The sequence below is a fragment of the Narcine bancroftii genome, chromosome 1 (genome assembly GCF_036971445.1).
Source record: "Narcine bancroftii isolate sNarBan1 chromosome 1, sNarBan1.hap1, whole genome shotgun sequence".
NCBI classification, from domain to species: Eukaryota; Metazoa; Chordata; class Chondrichthyes; order Torpediniformes; family Narcinidae; genus Narcine; species Narcine bancroftii.
The window spans coordinates 6735270-6754575 of record NC_091469.1 but is presented as its reverse complement, the minus strand read 5'-3'; the positions used below and the strand labels follow the sequence as shown (position 1 = coordinate 6754575).

General features: G+C 45.2%; 1 protein-coding gene across 7 annotated transcripts in view; it reads right to left on the bottom strand.

Moving 5' to 3' along the window:
* Positions 1–19306, bottom strand: part of LOC138754998 (craniofacial development protein 2-like) — a 218839-nt gene that overhangs the window by 20004 nt on the left and 179529 nt on the right. For 2 of the 7 annotated variants that reach the window (XM_069920127.1, XM_069920118.1), the window contains 2 exons: positions 17545–17599; positions 13059–14083 (listed from right to left, as the gene is read on the bottom strand). The exons of 4 other annotated variants lie outside the window; for them this stretch is intronic. In XM_069920127.1, the coding sequence (XP_069776228.1) occupies positions 13524–13988 (465 nt within the window). In that variant the 5' untranslated portion in view covers positions 13989–14083; positions 17545–17599 and the 3' untranslated portion in view covers positions 13059–13523. Of the gene's footprint in view, positions 1–13058; positions 14084–17544; positions 17600–19306 lie in introns of those variants that run through there. One more of the 7 variants, XR_011351989.1, reaches the window with a different exon arrangement.

Sequence of the window (19306 nt, the reverse complement as noted above, 5' to 3'; positions counted from 1 at the left end):
CACCCAGTCCATACCCCTCCAGTCCTCTCCTATCCATGTAACTATCCAGTCTATCCTTAAATGTAACCAATGATCCCGCCTTGACCACATCTGCCGGAAGCTCATTCCATATCCCCACCACCCTTTGCGTAAAGAAATTTCCCCTCATGTTCCCCTTATGATTTTCCCCCTTCAATCTTAAACCATGCCCTCTAGTTTGAATCTCCCCCACTCTTAATTGAAAAAGCATATCCACATTTACTCTGTCTGTCCCTTTTTAAAATCTTAAACACCTCTATCAAGTCCCCCCTCAATCTTCTACGCTCCAGAGAAAAAAGCCCCAGTCTGCACAACCTTTCCCTGTAACTCAAACCTTGAAATCCTGTCAACATTCTCGTGAACCTTCTCTGCACGCTCTCTATTTTGTTTATATTTTTCCTATAATTTGGTGACCAAAACTGTACACAGTACTCCAAATTTGGCCTCACCAATACCTTGTACAATTTCATCATAACCTCCCTACTTTTGAATTCAATACTCCGATTTATGAAGACCAACATTCCAAATGCATTCTTCACCACACCATCTACCTGAGTATCAGCCTTGAGGGTACTATTTACCATCACTCCTAAATCCCTTTGTTGCTCTGCACATCTCAATAGCCTACCATTTAATGCATATGACCTATTTAGATTTGCCTTTCCAAAATGTAACACCTCACACTTATCTGTATTAAATTCCATCAGCCATTTCTCAGCCCACACCTCCAGCCTTCCTAAATCACCTTTTAATCTACGGTAATCTTCTTCACTCTCCACAACACCACCAATCCGCAAACTTGTTTATCCAATTCTCCACCCCTACTTCCAGATCGTTAATATATATAACAAACAATAGTGGACCCAGGACCGATCCCTGAGGAACTCCACTAGTCACCGGCCTCCAATTGGACAAACAATTTTCTACCTCTACTCTCTGACACCTCCCATCCAACCATTGCTGAATCCATTTCACTACCTCCTTATTTATACCTAATGCCTCCACCTTTATTCCCAACCTCCTGTGGGGAACTTTGTCAAAAGCTTTACTAAAGTCTAAATAGACAACATCCACAGCTTTCCCTTCATCAACCTTTTTTGTAACCCTCTCAAAGAACTCAATCAGGTTTGTCAAGCATGATCTACCCCTGACAAAACCATGCTGATTACTCCCTATCAAACCCTGTACCTCCAAATATTTGTAATACCATCCTTCAGAACATTTTCTATCAACTTATCCACCACAGATGTCAGACTCACAGGCCTATAATTCCCAGGTTTACATTTGGACCCTTTTTTAAACAGCGGAACCACATGCGCCACCCTCCAATCCTTTGGCACTACCCCCGTGGCCAGTGACATCCTAAATATCTCTGTTAATGGCCCCACTATCTCTCCACTAGCCTCCCTGCGTGTCCTTGGGAATATTTTGTCCGGTCCCGGAGATTTATCCACCTTTATCTTTTTCAACACAGCCATAACTACCTCCTCGGTTATCCTTATATGCTTCATGTCCTCCCCACTATTTTTCTTTACCACAACTGGTTCAATATTTTTTTCCCTAGTGAATACCGAGGCAAAGAAATCATTCAAAATTTCCCCCATCTCCTCTGACTTCTCACTCAGCCTACCCTCACTAACTACAAGGGGTCCAATTTTATCCCTCACTAATCTTTTACTTTTAATGTACTTATAGAAACCCTTTGGATTTATTTTTACTCTGTCTGCCAAAGCCTCTTCGTGCCTTTTTTTGGCCTTTCTAATTTCTTTCTTAAGATTCCTTCTACACTCCTTGTAGTCCTCCTTCAACTTCTCAGCTCCCTGCTCTTTATACCTCTTGTACACCTCCCTTTTTCTCCTAACCAAATTTCCAATATTCCTCGAAAACCAAGCCTCCCTATGACTTCCAGCCTTTCCTTTGATCCTCACTGGGACATATCTACTCTGTACCCTCAAAATTTCTTTTTTGAATATCCTCCATTTTTCATTTACATCCTTGCCTGAAAATATCCTGTCCCACTCAATACTCCCCAAATCCCTTCTTATTCCTTTGAAATTTGCTCTTCTCCAATCCAGAACCTCAACTTTAGGCCTCTCCTTGCTCTTCCCTAAAACTACCCTAAAACTAACAGAGTTATGATCACTAGACCTAATTTGTTCTCCAACATTAATGTCTGATACCTGACCTAGCTCATTCCCTAACAGGAGATCCAGTATTACACCGTCCCGAGTCGGTTCTTCTACTAATTGATTCAGAAAACAATCTTGAACACATTTAACGAACTCTAGCCCATCCACCCTTCTAACTGAATGGGTATCCCAATCAATGTGAGGGAAGTTAAAATCTCCCATGATCACTACCTTATGATTCTCACACATATATGTTATCTCCCTACAAATTTGTTCCTCTAATTTTCTTGGCCCATTTGGTGGTCTGTAATACACCCCTATTAGCACCCTCATGCCTCCTTCACCCCTCATTTCCACCCAAACAGCCTCACTGGACGATCCCTCCAGACCATCCTGCCACCACACAGCAGTAATGTCCTCCTTAACAAGCAGAGCAACTCCCCTTTTTTTTACCCCCTGATCTATCACATCTAAAACAAATGTATCCTGGAATATTAAGTTGCCAGTCCTGCCCCTCCTGTACCCAGGTCTCACTAACCACAATATCATGACCCCAAGTATCTGTCCATGCTCTAAGCTCATCTACCTTGTTCACTAAGCTTCTTGCATTAAAATATATGCATTTCAGAGAATGACCCTCACCTATATTCTCTTTTCTACCTTTTACCCTAATCTCCATCCTACCTTTTTTATCGTTATTATTCCTATCTAGGTGGCCATGCTCCCTTGACACTACTCTCACACTCTGTTCCCCACCCCCCTGCCAAACTAGTTTAAACCTTCTCCCACAGCTCTAGTAAATCTGCTTGCCAGCACATTGGTCCCCCTCCAGTTCAAGTGGACTCCGTCCCTTTTGTACAGGTCCGACCTTCTCCAGAAGAGATCCCAATGATCCAGAAATCTTATCCCTTCCCCCCTGCACCATCTCTAGCCACACATTCATCCTCCACATCCTCCTATTTCTACCCTCACTAGCGCGTGGCACTGGCAGAAATCCAGAGATTACTACCTTGGTAGTCCTGTTTTTTAACTTCCTACCTAATTCCACATAATCCTGTTTCAGGACCTCATCCCCACTTCTAACTAAGTCATTGGTCCCCACATGGACCATGACTTCTGGCTGTTCTCCTTCCCCTTGCAGAATGCTATGAACTCGTTCAGAGATATCCCTGACCCTGGCACCAGGGAGGCAACAACCAACCTGGATCCCCGATCTCGTCCCACAAACCTTCTATCTGTCCCTCTGACTAATGAGTCCACAACTACAAGTATTCTGTTCTTATCCCTCCTTCCCTTCGGAACCTCAGGGGCAGCCCCTGTGCCAGAGACCTGACCCCCACGACTCGTCCATGATGGGCTATTCCCTTCAGCAGTATCCAATGCTGAATACATGTTGCTGAGTGGCAGTTCCACAGGGGTACTCTGGACAGGCACTCTCTCTTCTTTCCTCGCAGTCACCCAATTCCCTGACTCCTGCCTTCTAGGGGTAACTGTCTCCCTGTAACTCTTCTCTATCACTGCCTCTGCTTCCCTTATGATCCTCAGTTCATCCAACTGCAGCTCAAGCTCCCTAACACGGTCACTCATCATATGCAATTGGATGCACCTTTTGCAGGTGTAGTCATCAGAAACAGCTGTGCTGTATCTGATTTCCCACATCCAACAATTGGAGCACTTAACTACCCCAACTGACTCCATTTCCTCCTTTCTTAACATAAATATGTTGTTTCAAAGATACCTTTCCACACAAGGAGCCACTCCCTCCCTTTCTACTCCTTTTATTAGCCCTTACCAATTAACAGAGGAACTACTGACATGGCCTTTGCCCTCAGACAGCTCCAAGAAAAGTGCAGAGAACAAAACAAAGGACTCTACATCACCTTTGTTGACCTCACCAAAGCCTTCGACACCGTGAGCAGGAAAGGGCTTTGGCAAATACTAGAGCGCATCGGATGTCCCCCAAAGTTCCTCAACATGGTTATCCAACTGCATGAAAATCAACAAGGTCGGGTCAGATACAGAAATGAGCTCTCCGAACCCTTTTCCATTGACAATGGCGTGAAGCAAGGCTGCGTCCTCGCACCAACCCTCTTTACTATCTTCTTCAGCACGATGCTGAAACAAGCAAATAAAGACCTCAATAATGAAGACGGTGTTTACATGTGGTACCGCACGGATGGCAGTCTCTTCAATCTGAGGCACCTGCAAGCTCACACCAAGACACAAGAGCAATTTGTTCGTGAACTACTCTTTGCAGACGATGCCGCTTTAGTTGCCCATTCAGAACAGCTCTCCAGCGCATGACGTCCTGTTTTGCGGAAACTGCCAAAATGTTTGGCCTGGAAGTTAGCCTGAAGATAACTGAGGTCCTCCATCAGCCAGCTCCCCACCATGACCACCAGCCCCCCCACATCTCCATCAGGCACACTGAACTCAAAACGGTCAACCAGTTTACCTACCTCGGCTGCACCATTTCATCTGATGCAAGGATTGACAAAGAGATAGACAACAGACTCGCCAAGGCAAATAGCGCCTTTGGAAGACTACACAAAAGAGTCTGGAAAAACAACCACCTGAAGAAACACACAAAGATCAGCGTGTACAGAGCCGTTGTCATACCCACGCTCCTGTTCGACTCCGAATCATGGGTCCTCTACCGGCATCACCTACAGCTCCTAGAACGCTTCCATCAGCGCTGTCTCCGCTCCATCCTCAACATTCATTGGAATGACTTCATCACCAACATCGAAGTACTCGAGCTGGCAGAGTCCGCAAGCATCGAATCCATGCTTCTGAAGACCCAACTGCGCTGGGTGGGTCACGTCTCCAGAATGGAGGGCCATCGCCTTCCCAAGATCGTGTTCTATGGCGAGCTCTCCACTGGCCACCGAGACAGAGGTGCACCAAAGAAGAGGTACAAGGACTGCTTAAAGAAATCTCTTGGTGCCTGCCAGATTGACCACCGCCAGTGGGCTGATATCGCCTCCAACCGTGCATCTTGGCGCCTCACAGTGTGGCGGGCAGCAACCTCCTTTGAAGAAGACCGCAGAGCCCACCTCACTGACAAAAGACAAAGGAGGAAAAACCCAACACCCAACCCCAACCAACCAATTTTCCCTTGCAACCGCTGCAACCGTGCCTGCCTGTCCCGCATCGGACTTGTCAGTCACCAACGAGCCTGCAGCAGACGTGGACATACCCCTCCATAAATCTTTGTCCGCAAAGCCAAGCCAAAGAAAGACCAATTAACCCCAATTAACTTTGTCTGCCTTATGGTAGAAGGAAGGAAATTTTGTATAATATTAAATTTTCTGTTTTATTACATGACAACAAAAGAATATTTAATCTTGATAGATAACATAGCAGAGGCAGAAATGTGTTGGATGTAGAGGCTGGCCGAGTGGTAGGTAAGGACTATTGGAGATCCAAACTCTCCACACCTCCATCCTGTATACCAAACACCTCAGCTCTTTATTTCTTCAACAACCGACCCACCAGTCCCCATCCGTCGTCACCTTCCGCCTAGCAGAATTTGTTCTCGCCCTCAATAAATTCTCCTTTGGCTCATCCCACTTTCTCCAAGTCACGGGGTAGCCGTGGGTACCCACATGGGCCCCAGCTATGCCTTTCTTTTTAAAGTTAAATTTAGACATACCGCATGGTAACAGGCCATTTTGGGCCACAAGATCATGTTGCACAATTTACACCCAATTAATTTACAACCCTGGTAGCTTTCAAATGGTGGGAGACTCTGGGGAAAACCTATGCAGACACAGGGAGAACATACAAACTCCTTACAGACAGCATGAGATTCAAATCCCAGTTCTGATCACTGGTGCTGCAAAGGTGTTGTGCTAACTGCTATGTCAACTGTGTTGCCCTTTTGTTGGCTATGTGGAGCAATAAATGCTGCAAACCTACATAGGCAATACTCCTCAACTCTCCCTACACTTCATCAGCAATTACATTGGTGTTGCCCATGCACCTATGATAAGATTGTCAACTTTATTCATTTTCCTGCCAACTTCGACCCTGACCTCAAATTCACTTGGTCCATCTCTAGCAACACTCTCCCCTTTCTTGATTTCTCTGTCTCCATTTCAGGAGACAAACTCTCGACAGACATCTTCTATGAACCTACCAACTTCCACAGCTACCTCGACTACACCTCTTCTCACCGTGTCCCCTATAAGGATTCCATTCCTTTCTCTCAGTTCCTTCTTCTCTGTCGCATCTGAACTCAGGACAAGGACTTCAATGCCAGATCATCAGAGATGTCCTCCTCTTTCAAAAAAAAGTGCAGCTTCCCCTATCCTACCATCAACATGGTCCTCACCCGCACATTTTTCATTTCCCACACATCTGTCCTGGATCCCTCCTCACCCACATGCGCAAGGCAGGCTTCCCCTTATCCTCGCACTCCACCAACCTGAGTGCAACATATCATCCACCCCCATTTTCACCACCTGCATCATAATCCCACTATCAGAAATCTTCCCCTTCCCTGCCCTCTTTGCCTTCTGATGGGACTACTCCCTCTGTGATTCCCTCACCCATGTATCCCTTCCCACGAAACAGCCACTTGGCACCTACACCTGTCACTGCAGAAAATGCTACACTTACACCCACTATCAGAAATCTTCCCCTTCCCTGCCCTCTTTGCCTTCTGATGGGACTACTCCCTCTGTGATTCCCTCACCCATGTATCCCTTCCCACGAAACAGCCACTTGGCACCTACACCTGTCACTGCAGAAAATGCTACACTTACACCCATACCTCCACCCTCACCGTCATTCTGGGTCCCAAACAGTTCTTCTAAGTGAAGCAACACTTCACTTGTGAATCCATAGGGGTCATCTACTGCATCCGGTGGTCCTGATGTGGTCTCCTCAGACTGGGAGTCCCTTTTGTTGAGCACTTTCATTCTGTCTGCTACAATAACAACACTTTTATCCAAGGGCAAAAATGGCCAATACCAAAGGGCATCTGTTTAAGTTGAGTGGAGGGATGTTTAGAGGAGATATCAGAGGAAAGATGTTTTTACATGGAGAGTGATGGGTGCATAATAGGGACATTCAAAGGCTTCTTTGACTGGCACCTAGGTGTTAGAAAAATAGAGGGTTATAGTCTGATTCAGGAAGGGTTAGATTGTTATAGAGTAGATTTAAATGGGTTTGCACAACATCATGAGCTAAAGGGCATGAACTGTGCTGTAATGTTCTATTTTATTTCCAAGCACTGGGCCACCATGGTCTGGTTCTTTTTCTGTTTCTCATTACCAAGATCCCTCCTTTTCTACAGAACTGCATCTTCTCTACCCACCACTCCCTCACCCTGCACATGATATGTACCTGTATCACCTATCCAGGCCACTTCCCCCTTACCCATCACCCATGCAGCTGGCTCTACACTGATTTCTTGACCCTCAGCGATTCAACTGTAATATTCTCACCTTTCTGTTCAAGTTGTGCCAACACCTCATCAGTCCCTATGATTTGCTACCATCGCTAGTGGTGGGTTTCAGGGCAGCTGATAAACAGTGAATGCCCCAGACTAGACTGGAGCAGAACTAGTCCATTCAGCCCATTGAACACACCAGCCATTCCATCACAGCAGATTTACTGTCTATTTCAACCTGTTCTCTTGCCTTTTTGTAACTCTCCTAATCAAGAACCTATCCACAAGACCATGAAACCCAGTGGGCTTTCTACATTCCAAGAGATACTTCTTGTTGAATTCAGTGATGAAATTCGCTATAATCTTTAGTACACACAATCTTTGAGCATTGGAGGAATTGTGCCTGAAGAACAGGAATTCCAAGCAGCACACTGCTCACTGGTTAGTTGGCTAATGTAAGGAGGGGGTGAGGAGTGGCCAATAGCTGTCATCCCTTGAACTATGGCTCCACTTCTCCTGTTTCCTAATGACAAGGACCTTGGGTTGTTTTCCCTCTTTTCACTTTTAACGTGGCACAAAATATAATCTTTAATGCTCCTGTTAAGCATTTTATCACATTTTACCAGAGTAAAGATAAGAAAGCAAGTCATTTTTTTTCTTTCAGGGTAACATCCAGCCAACTTGGGAGTTTTCTGTATATAGTCAATAGTCGTCTGGAAATAAGTTAACAAATGAGTTATGGGGCAGAGCTTTGGGAGAGTGTCCAAGAGACTAACCATAGAAAGTTTTGGAGATGAGGCAGCAGCAGAATGAATCTTTCAGAATATAATTAGATAAATATTAGGAGCACGAGTGGGGGGAATTTAGAGGCAGTGGCCATCGTTAATGATGGTTCAAGCTGGTTGTCAGAAAGAAGGATTGAAAGTAAGATCCTAAACTGAAAGAAGGCTGACTTTGAGCTGATAATACAGCACCTGGAGGAGTTGGAGCAGATAATGATATAAACCAGTGGGTTTCAAACTCTTTCTTTCCACTCACATTACCACCTGGAGTAATCCCTATATGATAGGTTCTCTGTGATTAGTAAGGGATTACTTAAGGTGGTATGTGAGTGGAAAGAAAATGTTTGAAAACCACTGATACAAACACATGTCCGAGTCACACAGAAAATGAAAGAGCCAATTTCACACATGCACAATGAGAATGAGATTTCACATCAGGTGTGGAGATCCAAATTCAAAAGATCTATTCCATCCCTTCCTTGAAAGCTGTGAATGTTCACCACTTCATCTTGACCAGATATCTTCATTGGGGGCTCCATTGCACCCCTGGGGCCACAGCACATTAGCGTTTTCCTTTCACCTTAAATAACAATTCTTTTATAGTCTGTAGCAGGGGTGTCAAACTCAAATTCACAGAGGGCCAAAATTAAAAACTTGGACTAAGTCGAGGGCCGAACTAAATATTTATTGAAAATTTTCAACAACATCTGCATGTTTTCTCTTCTTTCAACATATGTAATGTTAAACTTTAGGATATAACTTTAGGAGGATAATGTTACAGGTCAGGAGTAGGTAGCTCAAGTTCACCCTTTGCTTGACCTGAGGGAAACCTATTTGGTCCCTGTGGAGATGTAGTCAGCATTCACAGGCTGTGTCCATTTTGGCCTGCATCAGGACTCAGCATTTCCTGCTCACTCCTCAGGCTCTAGACCTCTATTCACCCCTCACTCCACTCGCTTTGCCTCTACCCACCCCATCCTATACACGCCCCTCTACTGCCTCTCCCCTCAACCTGTTCCTCCCTCTACCTGTCTCTCACCCTCTAATCACCCCTCCCCTACTCGCCCTGCCCCTCCCCTTTTACCTCTTCCCTATCCACCCCTCCTTCTACTCATCCCTCCCTCTAACTGCCACTCGCACCACCATAACTTCCCCTGCCCATTACTCCTCACCTACATCCTCTGCCCACCCCTGCTTACCCACCCACTCAGGCCCAGCGCGCTGCCGATCAACCTTTGCGGACAGCCACCATCTCTCTCTTCACATGCAGGGCCAAACCAGCCGTCCCTGGGGTGCAAGCGCTGAAGGCCGTGGCGACCGGGAGAAGTGCGCTCGCACTGTGGAAGGGCCGTCCGGTGCCAGTCGCGCGGGGCTCGCGCTGCCCGGGGGCCGTGCGCAGCCTGCCATGCCCGTCGCGCCGACAGGAAATCACAGGCGCTCGCCCATCCGCCGCACTGCTCGACAGGTGGGAGAAGTGACTGGTTGTGCGGGAGCCTTCCAACTGGCTTGCCGGCTGATGACATCGACAGACTTCTCGTGTCACAATTTCTCATGTTACAATGGGGAAGGATGTGCAATGAAGGGGGAGGATGGTGGGGGTGATATTACCAAAAAACAGCATCAGCTCTCACTGCAGGGCGGGCCACCTCTAATACATTTTTGAAATGATCTTGCGGGCCAAATATAATTATATCGCGGGCCAAATTGGCGGGCAGAGTTTGAAATGTGTGGTCTGTAGGAATGATGTACGGAAGGAATCAAAGCTTGATGGCTTCACTGGGAGCAAAGTCCCGGAAAGGGGCATAGACAAAAAAAACAGTTGAGAATGGCTGATCTCGATGATTGGTTCTCAATGTACTTTCATTCACAGAGCCCCTACCATTTTTCTTTAGTACAGCCATTGATAACAAATCAACATACCACCAGTGTTGGAGGGAGGGAGGGATGTGCTGTGAGTTGTGTCCCCTGGAAGGGGATCTTCAGGATCTTTGTTTTGTTTTTGTGGGAAACCATTTTGAGAGCTTCATTTTCTTTGTAATCAAATTTACAGCCTTGTTTTACACATCATTGGTTTGTTACATCAGTAATAATTGTTATCACCAAGTGCTGCCTTGACAAACCCGGGACTAGCATATACTGGCCTAGCCTAAATCAAACACTGCTTTTGCTCTTGGAATTCAGCTCATCTGAAAATATTTATCTTATCTTATGTTTCTGGGCATGCTTAATTTAGCTACAAAGGTCTGTAATGTAATTCGCTCTATTATAAAATGGCTAAAAGAGTAAACTCATTATCCCAGAATCCCAATAGTGCTTCCCTTGAAAGCAATGTCATTCTGACTTTCACCAATGATTCTTGTAAATGCAATCATCCCATTGAGAGAGCACAACCCTGTTCATGATTTAAAATTGGAATTGTCTAGGTTGGCAAAGCTAAGTGCAGTACAGGTAGCGGTTAGCGCAATGTTATTACAAAGCCAGTGACCCTGGTTCGAATCTGCCACGATCTGTAAGGAGTTTGTCCATTCTCTCTATATCTGGGTGGGTTTCCTCTAGGTGCTCCAGTTTCCTCCCACCTTTCAAAACCAACAGGGATTGTAGATTAATTGGAGGATTTGGGTGGGCCGGAAGGATCTGTTGCCGCGCTGTATATCTTCTTCTTTGGCTTGGCTTCGCGGACGAAGATTTATGGAGGGGGTAAAAGTCCACGTCAGCTGCAGGCTCGTTTGTGGCTGACAAGTCCGATGCGGGACAGGCAGACACGGTTGCAGCGGCTGCAGGGGAAAATTGGTTGGTTGGGGTTGGGTGTTGGGTTTTTCCTCCTTTGCCTTTTGTCAGTGAGGTGGGCTCTGCGGTCTTCTTCAAAGGAGGTTGCTGCCCGCCAAACTGTGAGGCGCCAAGATGCACGGTTTGAGGCGATATCAGCCCACTGGCGGTGGTCAATGTGGCAGGCACCAAGAGATTTCTTTAGGCAGTCCTTGTACCTTTTCTTTAGTGCACCTCTGTCACGGTGGCCAGTGGAGAGCTCGCCATATAACACGATCTTGGGAAGGCGAAGGTCCTCCATTCTGGAGACGTGACCCACCCAGCGCAGCTGGATCTTCAGCAGCGTGGACTCGATGCTGTCGACCTCTGCCATCTCGAGTACTTCGACGTTAGGGATGAAGCGCTCCAATGGATGTTGAGGATGGAGCGGAGACAACGCTGGTGGAAGCGTTCTAGGAGCCGTAGGTAATGCCGGTAGAGGACCCATGATTCGGAGCTGAACAGGAGAGTGGGTATGACAACGCCTCTGTATACGCTTATCTTTGTGAGGTTTTTCAGTTGGTTGTTTTTCCAGACTCTTTTGTGTAGTCTTCCAAAGGCGCTATTTGCCTTGGCGAGTCTGTTGTCTATCTCATTGTCGATCCTTGCATCTGATGAAATGGTGCAGCCGAGATAGGTAAACTGGTTGACCGTTTCGAGTTTTGTGTGCCCGATGGAGATGTGGGGGGGCTGGTAGTCATGGTGGGGAGCTGGCTGATGGAGGACCTCAGTTTTCTTCAGGCTGACTTCCAGGCCAAACATTTTGGCAGTTTCCGCAAAGCAGGACGTCAAGCGCTGAAGAGCTGGCTCTGAATGGGCAACTAAAGCGGCATCGTCTGCAAAGAGTAGTTCATGGACAAGTTTCTCTTGTGTCTTGGTGTGAGCTTGCAGGCGCCTCAGATTGAAGAGACTGCCATCCGTGCGGTACCGGATGTAAACAGCGTCTTCATTGTTGGGGTCTTTCATGGCTTGGTTCAGCATCATGCTGAAGAAGATTGAAAAGAGGGTTGGTGCGAGAACACAGCCTTGCTTCACGCCATTGTTAATGGAGAAGGGTTCAGAGAGCTCATTGCTGTATCTGACCCGACCTTGTTGGTTTTCGTGCAGTTGGATAATCATGTTGAGGAACTTTTGGGGACATCCGATGCGCTCTAGTATTTGCTAAAGCCCTTTCCTGCTCACGGTGTCGAAGGCTTTGGTGAGGTCAACAAAGGTGATGTAGAGTCCTTTGTTTTGTTCTCTGCACTTTTCTTGGAGCTGTCTGAGGACAAAGACCATGTCAGTAGTTCCTCTGTTTGCGCGAAAGCCGCACTGTGATTCTGGGAGAATATTCTCGGCGACACTAGGTATTATTCTATTTAGCAGAATCCTAGCGAAGATTTTGCCTGCAATGGAGAGCAGCGTGATTCCCCTGTAGTTTGAGCAGTCTGATTTCTCGCCTTTGTTTTTGTACAGGGTGATGATGGTGGCATCACGAAGATCCTGAGGCAGTTTTCCTTGGTCCCAACAAAGCTTGAAAAACTCATGCAGTTTGGCATGCAGAGTTTTCCTGCCAGCCTTCCAGACCTCTGGGGGGATTCCATCCATACCTGCTGCTTTGCCACTTTTCAGTTGTTCGATTGCCTTATATGTCTCATCCAGGGTGAGGACCTCATCCAGCTCTAGCCTTAGGGGCTGTTGAGGGAGCTGGAGCAGGGCGGAATCTTGGACTGAGCGGTTGGCACTGAAAAGAGATTGGAAGTGTTCTGACCATCGGTTGAGGATGGAGATCTTGTCGCTGAGGAGGACTTTGCCGTCTGAGCTGCGCAGCGGGCTTTGGACTTGGGGTGAGGGGCCGTACACAGCCTTTAGAGCCTCGTAGAAACCCCTGAAGTCGCCAATGTCCGCGCTGAGCTGGGTTCGTTTGGCGAGGCTAGTCCACCACTCATTTTGGATCTCCCGGAGTTTGCGCTGAAGATGGCTGCATGCGCGACGGAAGGCTTGTTTCTTCTCTGGACAGGACGGCTTTGTAAGGTAAGCCTGGTGGGCAGCTCGCTTCTTTGCCAGCAGCTCCTGGATTTCCTGGCTGTTTTCGTCAAACCAGTCCTTGTTTTTCCTGGAGGAGAAGCCCAGTACCTCTTCAGTGGATTGCAGTATGGTAGTCTTCAACTGATCCCAGAGGGTTTCAGGGGACAGGTCCGTGAGGCGAGTTGCATCGTCGAGCTTTGCTTTGAGGTTTGCCTGGAAGTTTCCTCTCGCTTCGTCTGACTGCAGGTTTCCAACATTGAACCTCTTTCTGGGGGCTTTACTGTTCCTGGGCTTTGGCTTGAAGTGAAGGTTGAGCTTGCAGCGAACCAGCCGGTGGTCAGTGTGGCATTCCGCGCTCGGCATGACCCTGGTGTGGAGCACATCTCATTTGTCACTTTCTCGCACCAGGATGTAGTCCAGGAGGTGCCAGTGTTTGGATCGGGGATGCATCCAAGTGGTCTTAAGGCTGTCCCTCTGCTGAAAAAGGGTGTTTGTAATGACAAGTCGCTGTTCTGCGCAGAGCTCCAACAGGAGGCGCCCATTGTCGTTGCACTTGCCGACGCCATGCTTGCCCAGGATTCCTGGCCAGGTTTCTGAGTCTTTGCCGACACGAGCGTTGAAGTCGCCCAGGATGACAACCTTGTCGGCTGTAGGGGTGCGTTGGATGAGGTTGCACAGGTCGGTGTAGAACTTGTCCTTTTCTGCTGGTTCCACCTGGAGGGTTGGAACATAGACACTGATGAGGGTGATGCGACACTTGTTTTGAAGGGGGAGTCGCATGGACATGATTCGGTCCGAGAGGCCTGTCGGAAGGTTTTCGAGTTTGGAGGCAATGAAGCTCTTGACCATGAAGCCTACACCAGATAGGTGTCGTTCATCCGAAGGCTTGCCAGACCAGTAGAGTGTGTAGCCTGCGCCGCGTTCTTGGAGGCCGTGCTGTATATCTAAATTTTAAATAAAAGCCAATGGTCAACTTTAGAAACTGATAGCTATCTGGAATTGCAAATATTCAAAAATAAGGATGAATTTACTCATGCACCTTAAAGGTGGTATGGGTCAACTGACTGGAATTAGACTGAGATTAATCTCTTTAACATAACATCAGGCAGTTTTATTTTCTGCTCCAGATTTATGCTACTTGTTTAGCTTCAATGTACCCTGAAACCTGATTCAATTAAGATCATGTGCAGTTCACTTTAAGTGACACATTCAGTCTCCTGAGAAATTAAATTTCAGTTTGAGCATCAAGTGAAATTGCAGAATATTAAGGATATTTTCCACATGGTATCATTCAATCTGAATCCAGGGATTCTGTGGCAGAACAGATCTTTGGCTCAGTCTAGGCTCATTATGTCCCATGATATTTCAAAATTCAGGATTCCACTTATTGTCATGTGCACAAAAATCATTTTCCTTTGTTTGGGCTGTAAATGAAGGTTGCTCACCCGGTCTCCTGCACATTAAAGATGTTGATCCACACAGGAGACTGCAGACAGTGGAATCTGAAGCTAATGCAGAAAAAACCCAATGGATCGAGCAGCATCAGGTGGATAACTAGTAACCACCTTGTACTCAATGTCACCAAAACGAATGAGCTGATTGTAGAGTTTAGAAAGGGAAAAATGATGATGTATAATCCAGTGATCATTGAAGAATCAGAGGTGGAGAGTGTGAGCACATTTAATTCCTGGGAGTCATAATCTTTGAGGACCTTTCCTAGATCCATCATATTAATGCCATTGTGAAGAAAGAACACCTACTTCCTCAGTATTTTACAAATGTTTGGCATGACATCAGAAAACTTGGCAAACTTCTACAGAGGTGTAATGGAGAGTGTGCATCATGGCTTGGTATGGGGACACTAATACCTCTGAAAGAGGCAAGTCCTAAAAAAGATGGTGAATATAGCCCATTACATCACAAGCAAAACTCCCACCACCATTGAGAAAATCTACATGGAATGCTGTCCTCTGAGAGCAGCAACAATCAAGTATCCATGCCACCCAGGATATGCTCTATTGCAAGCAGGAAAGAGATAGAGGTGCCACAAGACTCATACCACCAGGTTCAGGAACAATGGCGATGTCTCCACCATCAGACTCCTAAACAACAGGCTCAATCAAAGACTCATAAGGACTCTAACTTTGCACATTATATATTACTGAATATTTGTTTCCTGTATTTGCACAGTCAGTTTGTTTACATTTCTTCTATGGACATTTTTTTTTCAGTGCAGTTTACAATATCGATAAGTAGAATTTCTTCCTGGCCCACAGGAAAAAGGCTCTGTTGTGTGATGTTGTGTATGTATTTGGTCATTAAATTTGAACTTGTCCTTAAAAAAGAATGGTTGACATTTCAATCCGAAACTCTTCATCAACACCCAATTTATTGAGACGTTAATTAACATGCAATTTAGCTACCCATGGAAAAGTAAACACCAAACTCCATATTAATCTTGAGGATTAAGGTTTTATTTTTTTTCTTTTCCTCTTCTCTCCATGGATATTAAAGAAAGATACAAAATACAAATTGTCCATTTGGATTAATCAAGCCTTATACAATGCTTTTGAAGATGATCTTTCACCTTCATATTGAAAGCAATATTAAAGTCCTAACTTCATTTCATGGCAGATTAAGTGGAGCTCCTAGATGCATGGAAAAGGGAGTATAATTTATTTTGTTTGCAAAAGCAAAATAAAAGTTGTTGGACAAATGATGAAGCCACATTTAATCACAGATATGGCTGATTATTAATAATAATTGGAGCACTATTTGATTGCCTATTAATCATTGCAATGCGCGTCAAAAGAACCAAAGACTTGTTAATCCAAACCAAGGCTTTTATTAACTAAAAGACTGGAGCATTTCACAAGTAGGTTGACTAGTCCAGAATGACCTGGTCTGGCTAGGAGCAATCCTTTAAGACCTGCCAGTAGGTGTGGCTACACTCTCAGCCAATCACAGTCATCCTACATGACCATCTGTACATATACACATTGGTGATAGAATCTGTACTCTCACAAGCATATACTCTCGTCAATAGCAAAAACTCATATTGCAATGTCATTAACCTCATGGTTAGTATAGTGGTTGGCACAATGCTGTCATAGTGCTGTTCGAATACAACACTGCCTGTAAGGGTTTGTATATTCTCTTTGTGACCTGTGTTAGTTTCCTCTGGGAATTCAGGTTTCTTCCCACGTTCCAAAGACGTACAGGGTTAGTAGGTTAATTGGTCATGGGGTATAATTGGTCAATGTCAGCTCATGAGCTGGAAAGGTCTGTTGTACCTTTAAATTTTTTTTTTTAATTTAAAAATCCATATGCATGACTTGTAGAGTGTCTTAACCAAACTGAAGCATTAGTCACAGGTTTAGTTCATGAAAACTGTCCAAATGCTTGTGTCAAGGATTTTTTTCATTTACTTCATGTTTTGAGGGCAAAGTCACAAGAAAACAAACATACTCTCATGGAAGATTTTAAACTGCTGTGAAGCAAGAAATTCTAACGCTGTAAATGTGCTACAATGCTGGAGAACTCGACAGGTTCCGTGCCATCCAAAGGAGGCAAAGATATATTTCCAATATTTTGGGCCTGAGCCTTTGTCAAGGCATTCCTTGGTCAAATCATACCTTAAACAAGGGGCTCAGGCCTGAAACATTTTCGTATATCTTTGTCTACTTTGCATGCCGTGGGACCTGCTGAGTTTCTCCAGCAATTTTGTGCATTTATTTTAAATCGATGCATTTTTTAAAAATCTCATAATACAGCCTTGTGATTGAAATTTGTCTCTGGAAAAAATGGCGGAACACCATGAAGTTTAATGCATAAATATTGGAGAGCAACATCTTGCTCATCAAAAGGAGTTGAGGGTTTTTGAAGGATGAGACTGAGAGAAATGCTCACTTTTTACAAAAAGCTTGTGAAACAAGTTTTGCAACAAATTGATTCCAATAGGTCTGCAAGTTGCTCAAATCGCAAGACAATTTGTAAAACCTGCAACCATTTTTCTCCTTTATTTTTATCTCACTTTTATATATATAAACCAGATCTTATTGCAGGTTAATTTACATCAGCCAGTGTAGTTTCATCAAACTGGCTCTGTCATTGATCTCTGCTGTTTGGAAGTCTACTGCTGAGATAGATACACAATTTAATAATCAAAATTCCTTGAAAAGAAAACTGCTAAAAACAGGGTAAAATGGAATTCATTTACAATGACCTTTCTAAAGTGTTGATCAGTTTTCTGGCTTTGAGGGTAAATATATATAAGGATTACTATAAATTCTTTATAGAAATGCATGAAGAAGAAATGCAAGAGAACTTCCAACCACAAGCAGTTTAATATGCTATTTATTCATTTGCTACAGGTAGGAGCTAAATGATATCTGTATTTACTGACCTAACTCTGGACCTCATAAGTGATGCAACAGATAGCAGTGTAGTCTGGGATCTCCCTGGGGAAAAAGTGAGGTGTTATTTAATCAACTCTGTTTATTATTTCTTGCCACTTCAAATCTTTATAAAGTAAACACAATATAAAAAGTTTTCAGTGATCCCTTCAGATTTGATGATGAAACAAAAATGACTGAAAATCAATTAATATTGCTGAGATGTGGCTTTGGTTCAGAAGATGCTCGGGTTCTGAAGGTGACAAGGCACTTCTCTGCACAGCTGGTAGCGTGGCACACAGGCACAGATCAGGGAGGCACAGATCTTCCAATAGTGGTTCACCAGCACCATTTGCATGACTCTGTTGGTGGACATGTCATGTAGTTGCAGAGACCTTCCAGCCCATGCAGGGTTCAACATACACCAATCTGGGCTTTGTCTAGAGAGTCTCCTCTACTGAATCCAATGAGGAGAGTAATTGAGAAGGGACGAAAGACAGGAAAAGTCTGTTCAACTGTAGACAACTCACTCTCTTGAGTTAAACAAGAAACTCTGCAGACGCTGCGATGGAGAAATTCAGCAGCCAACATTCTTTATGGCAAAGATACATAACCAACATTTCACACCTGAACTCTTCGTCAAGGTCTGAGTAAAAGGAGCCAGGTACCTGAATAAGAAGGTAGAGGGAGGGCCAGGGGTTGGAGCACAAGTCCACAGGCAAGAGGTCATAGATGGATAGAGAAACTGGCTATTGTTCTGTTAATGTCTTCCCTGCTCCCCCTCTCTTTCTTGGCAACCGAGACTCCTTTACCAGTTCTGATGCTCTCAGGCCTGACACATTCACTGCTTCTCTCACCTCAGGTGCTGCCTGACCTGTTCTGAGCTTTTCTGCATTTTCTGTTTTTATATATGGTGGTGAATTTAAGTTGTTTGCAATGACATGAAACAAGAGAGTCTGCAGATGCTGTGATTGTAGTAAATGCACAAAAGTTTTGGAGAAACTCAGCAGGTTCTGCCGCATAGAAAGGAGGCAAAGATATATAACCAGCACTTTGGGCCTGAGGCCTTTGTCAAGATGTGAACAAAAACCAGGGAAATATCTAAATAAAATGGGGGGGTGGAGGGAAGAAGGGGCAGGGGGAGAAGCACAGGCCAACAGCCAAGAGGCCATTCATTGGTGAACATGGTTAGGAGTGCAGGAAAAAGTTGAGAATTTTTCGGGAGAAGGGGGTAACTCTATGAATGGAGGGCTGGAGGAAAGGAGGCAGAGGGATAGTAAAAGAGAGGAGGGGAGAGCTGGAGGAAAGGAGTTAGGGAAAGAGACTGGAGAATGCGGACTAATAAAAACTGGAGAAGTCAGTATTCACAACATTTGGGTTGAAGGGTGCCCGGATGAAATATGAGGCATTGTTCCTCCAATGTACAGGTGGTCTCAATCTGTCCGTGCATGATGCCATAGACAGACATGTTGGCATGGGAATGGGGCAGGAAATTGCATTGAGCTGGCACTGGGGGATCTCTGCTATTGCAGCGGACAGAGCAAAGGTGCTTAACGAAATGACCTCCCAGGCTGCATCCAGTCTCTCTGATGTAGAGGAGGCCACAACAGGAGCATCGGAAACAGTAGACAACTCCCGCATATTCTCAAATGAAGTGTTGCTTCACTTGGAAGGACTGTTTGGAGCACAGTCTGGTGGTGATGGAGAAGATGTGAGCATAAATGGAACATCATCTGTAGTCACAGGGATAGGTACCAAGGGGGCGATTAGTGG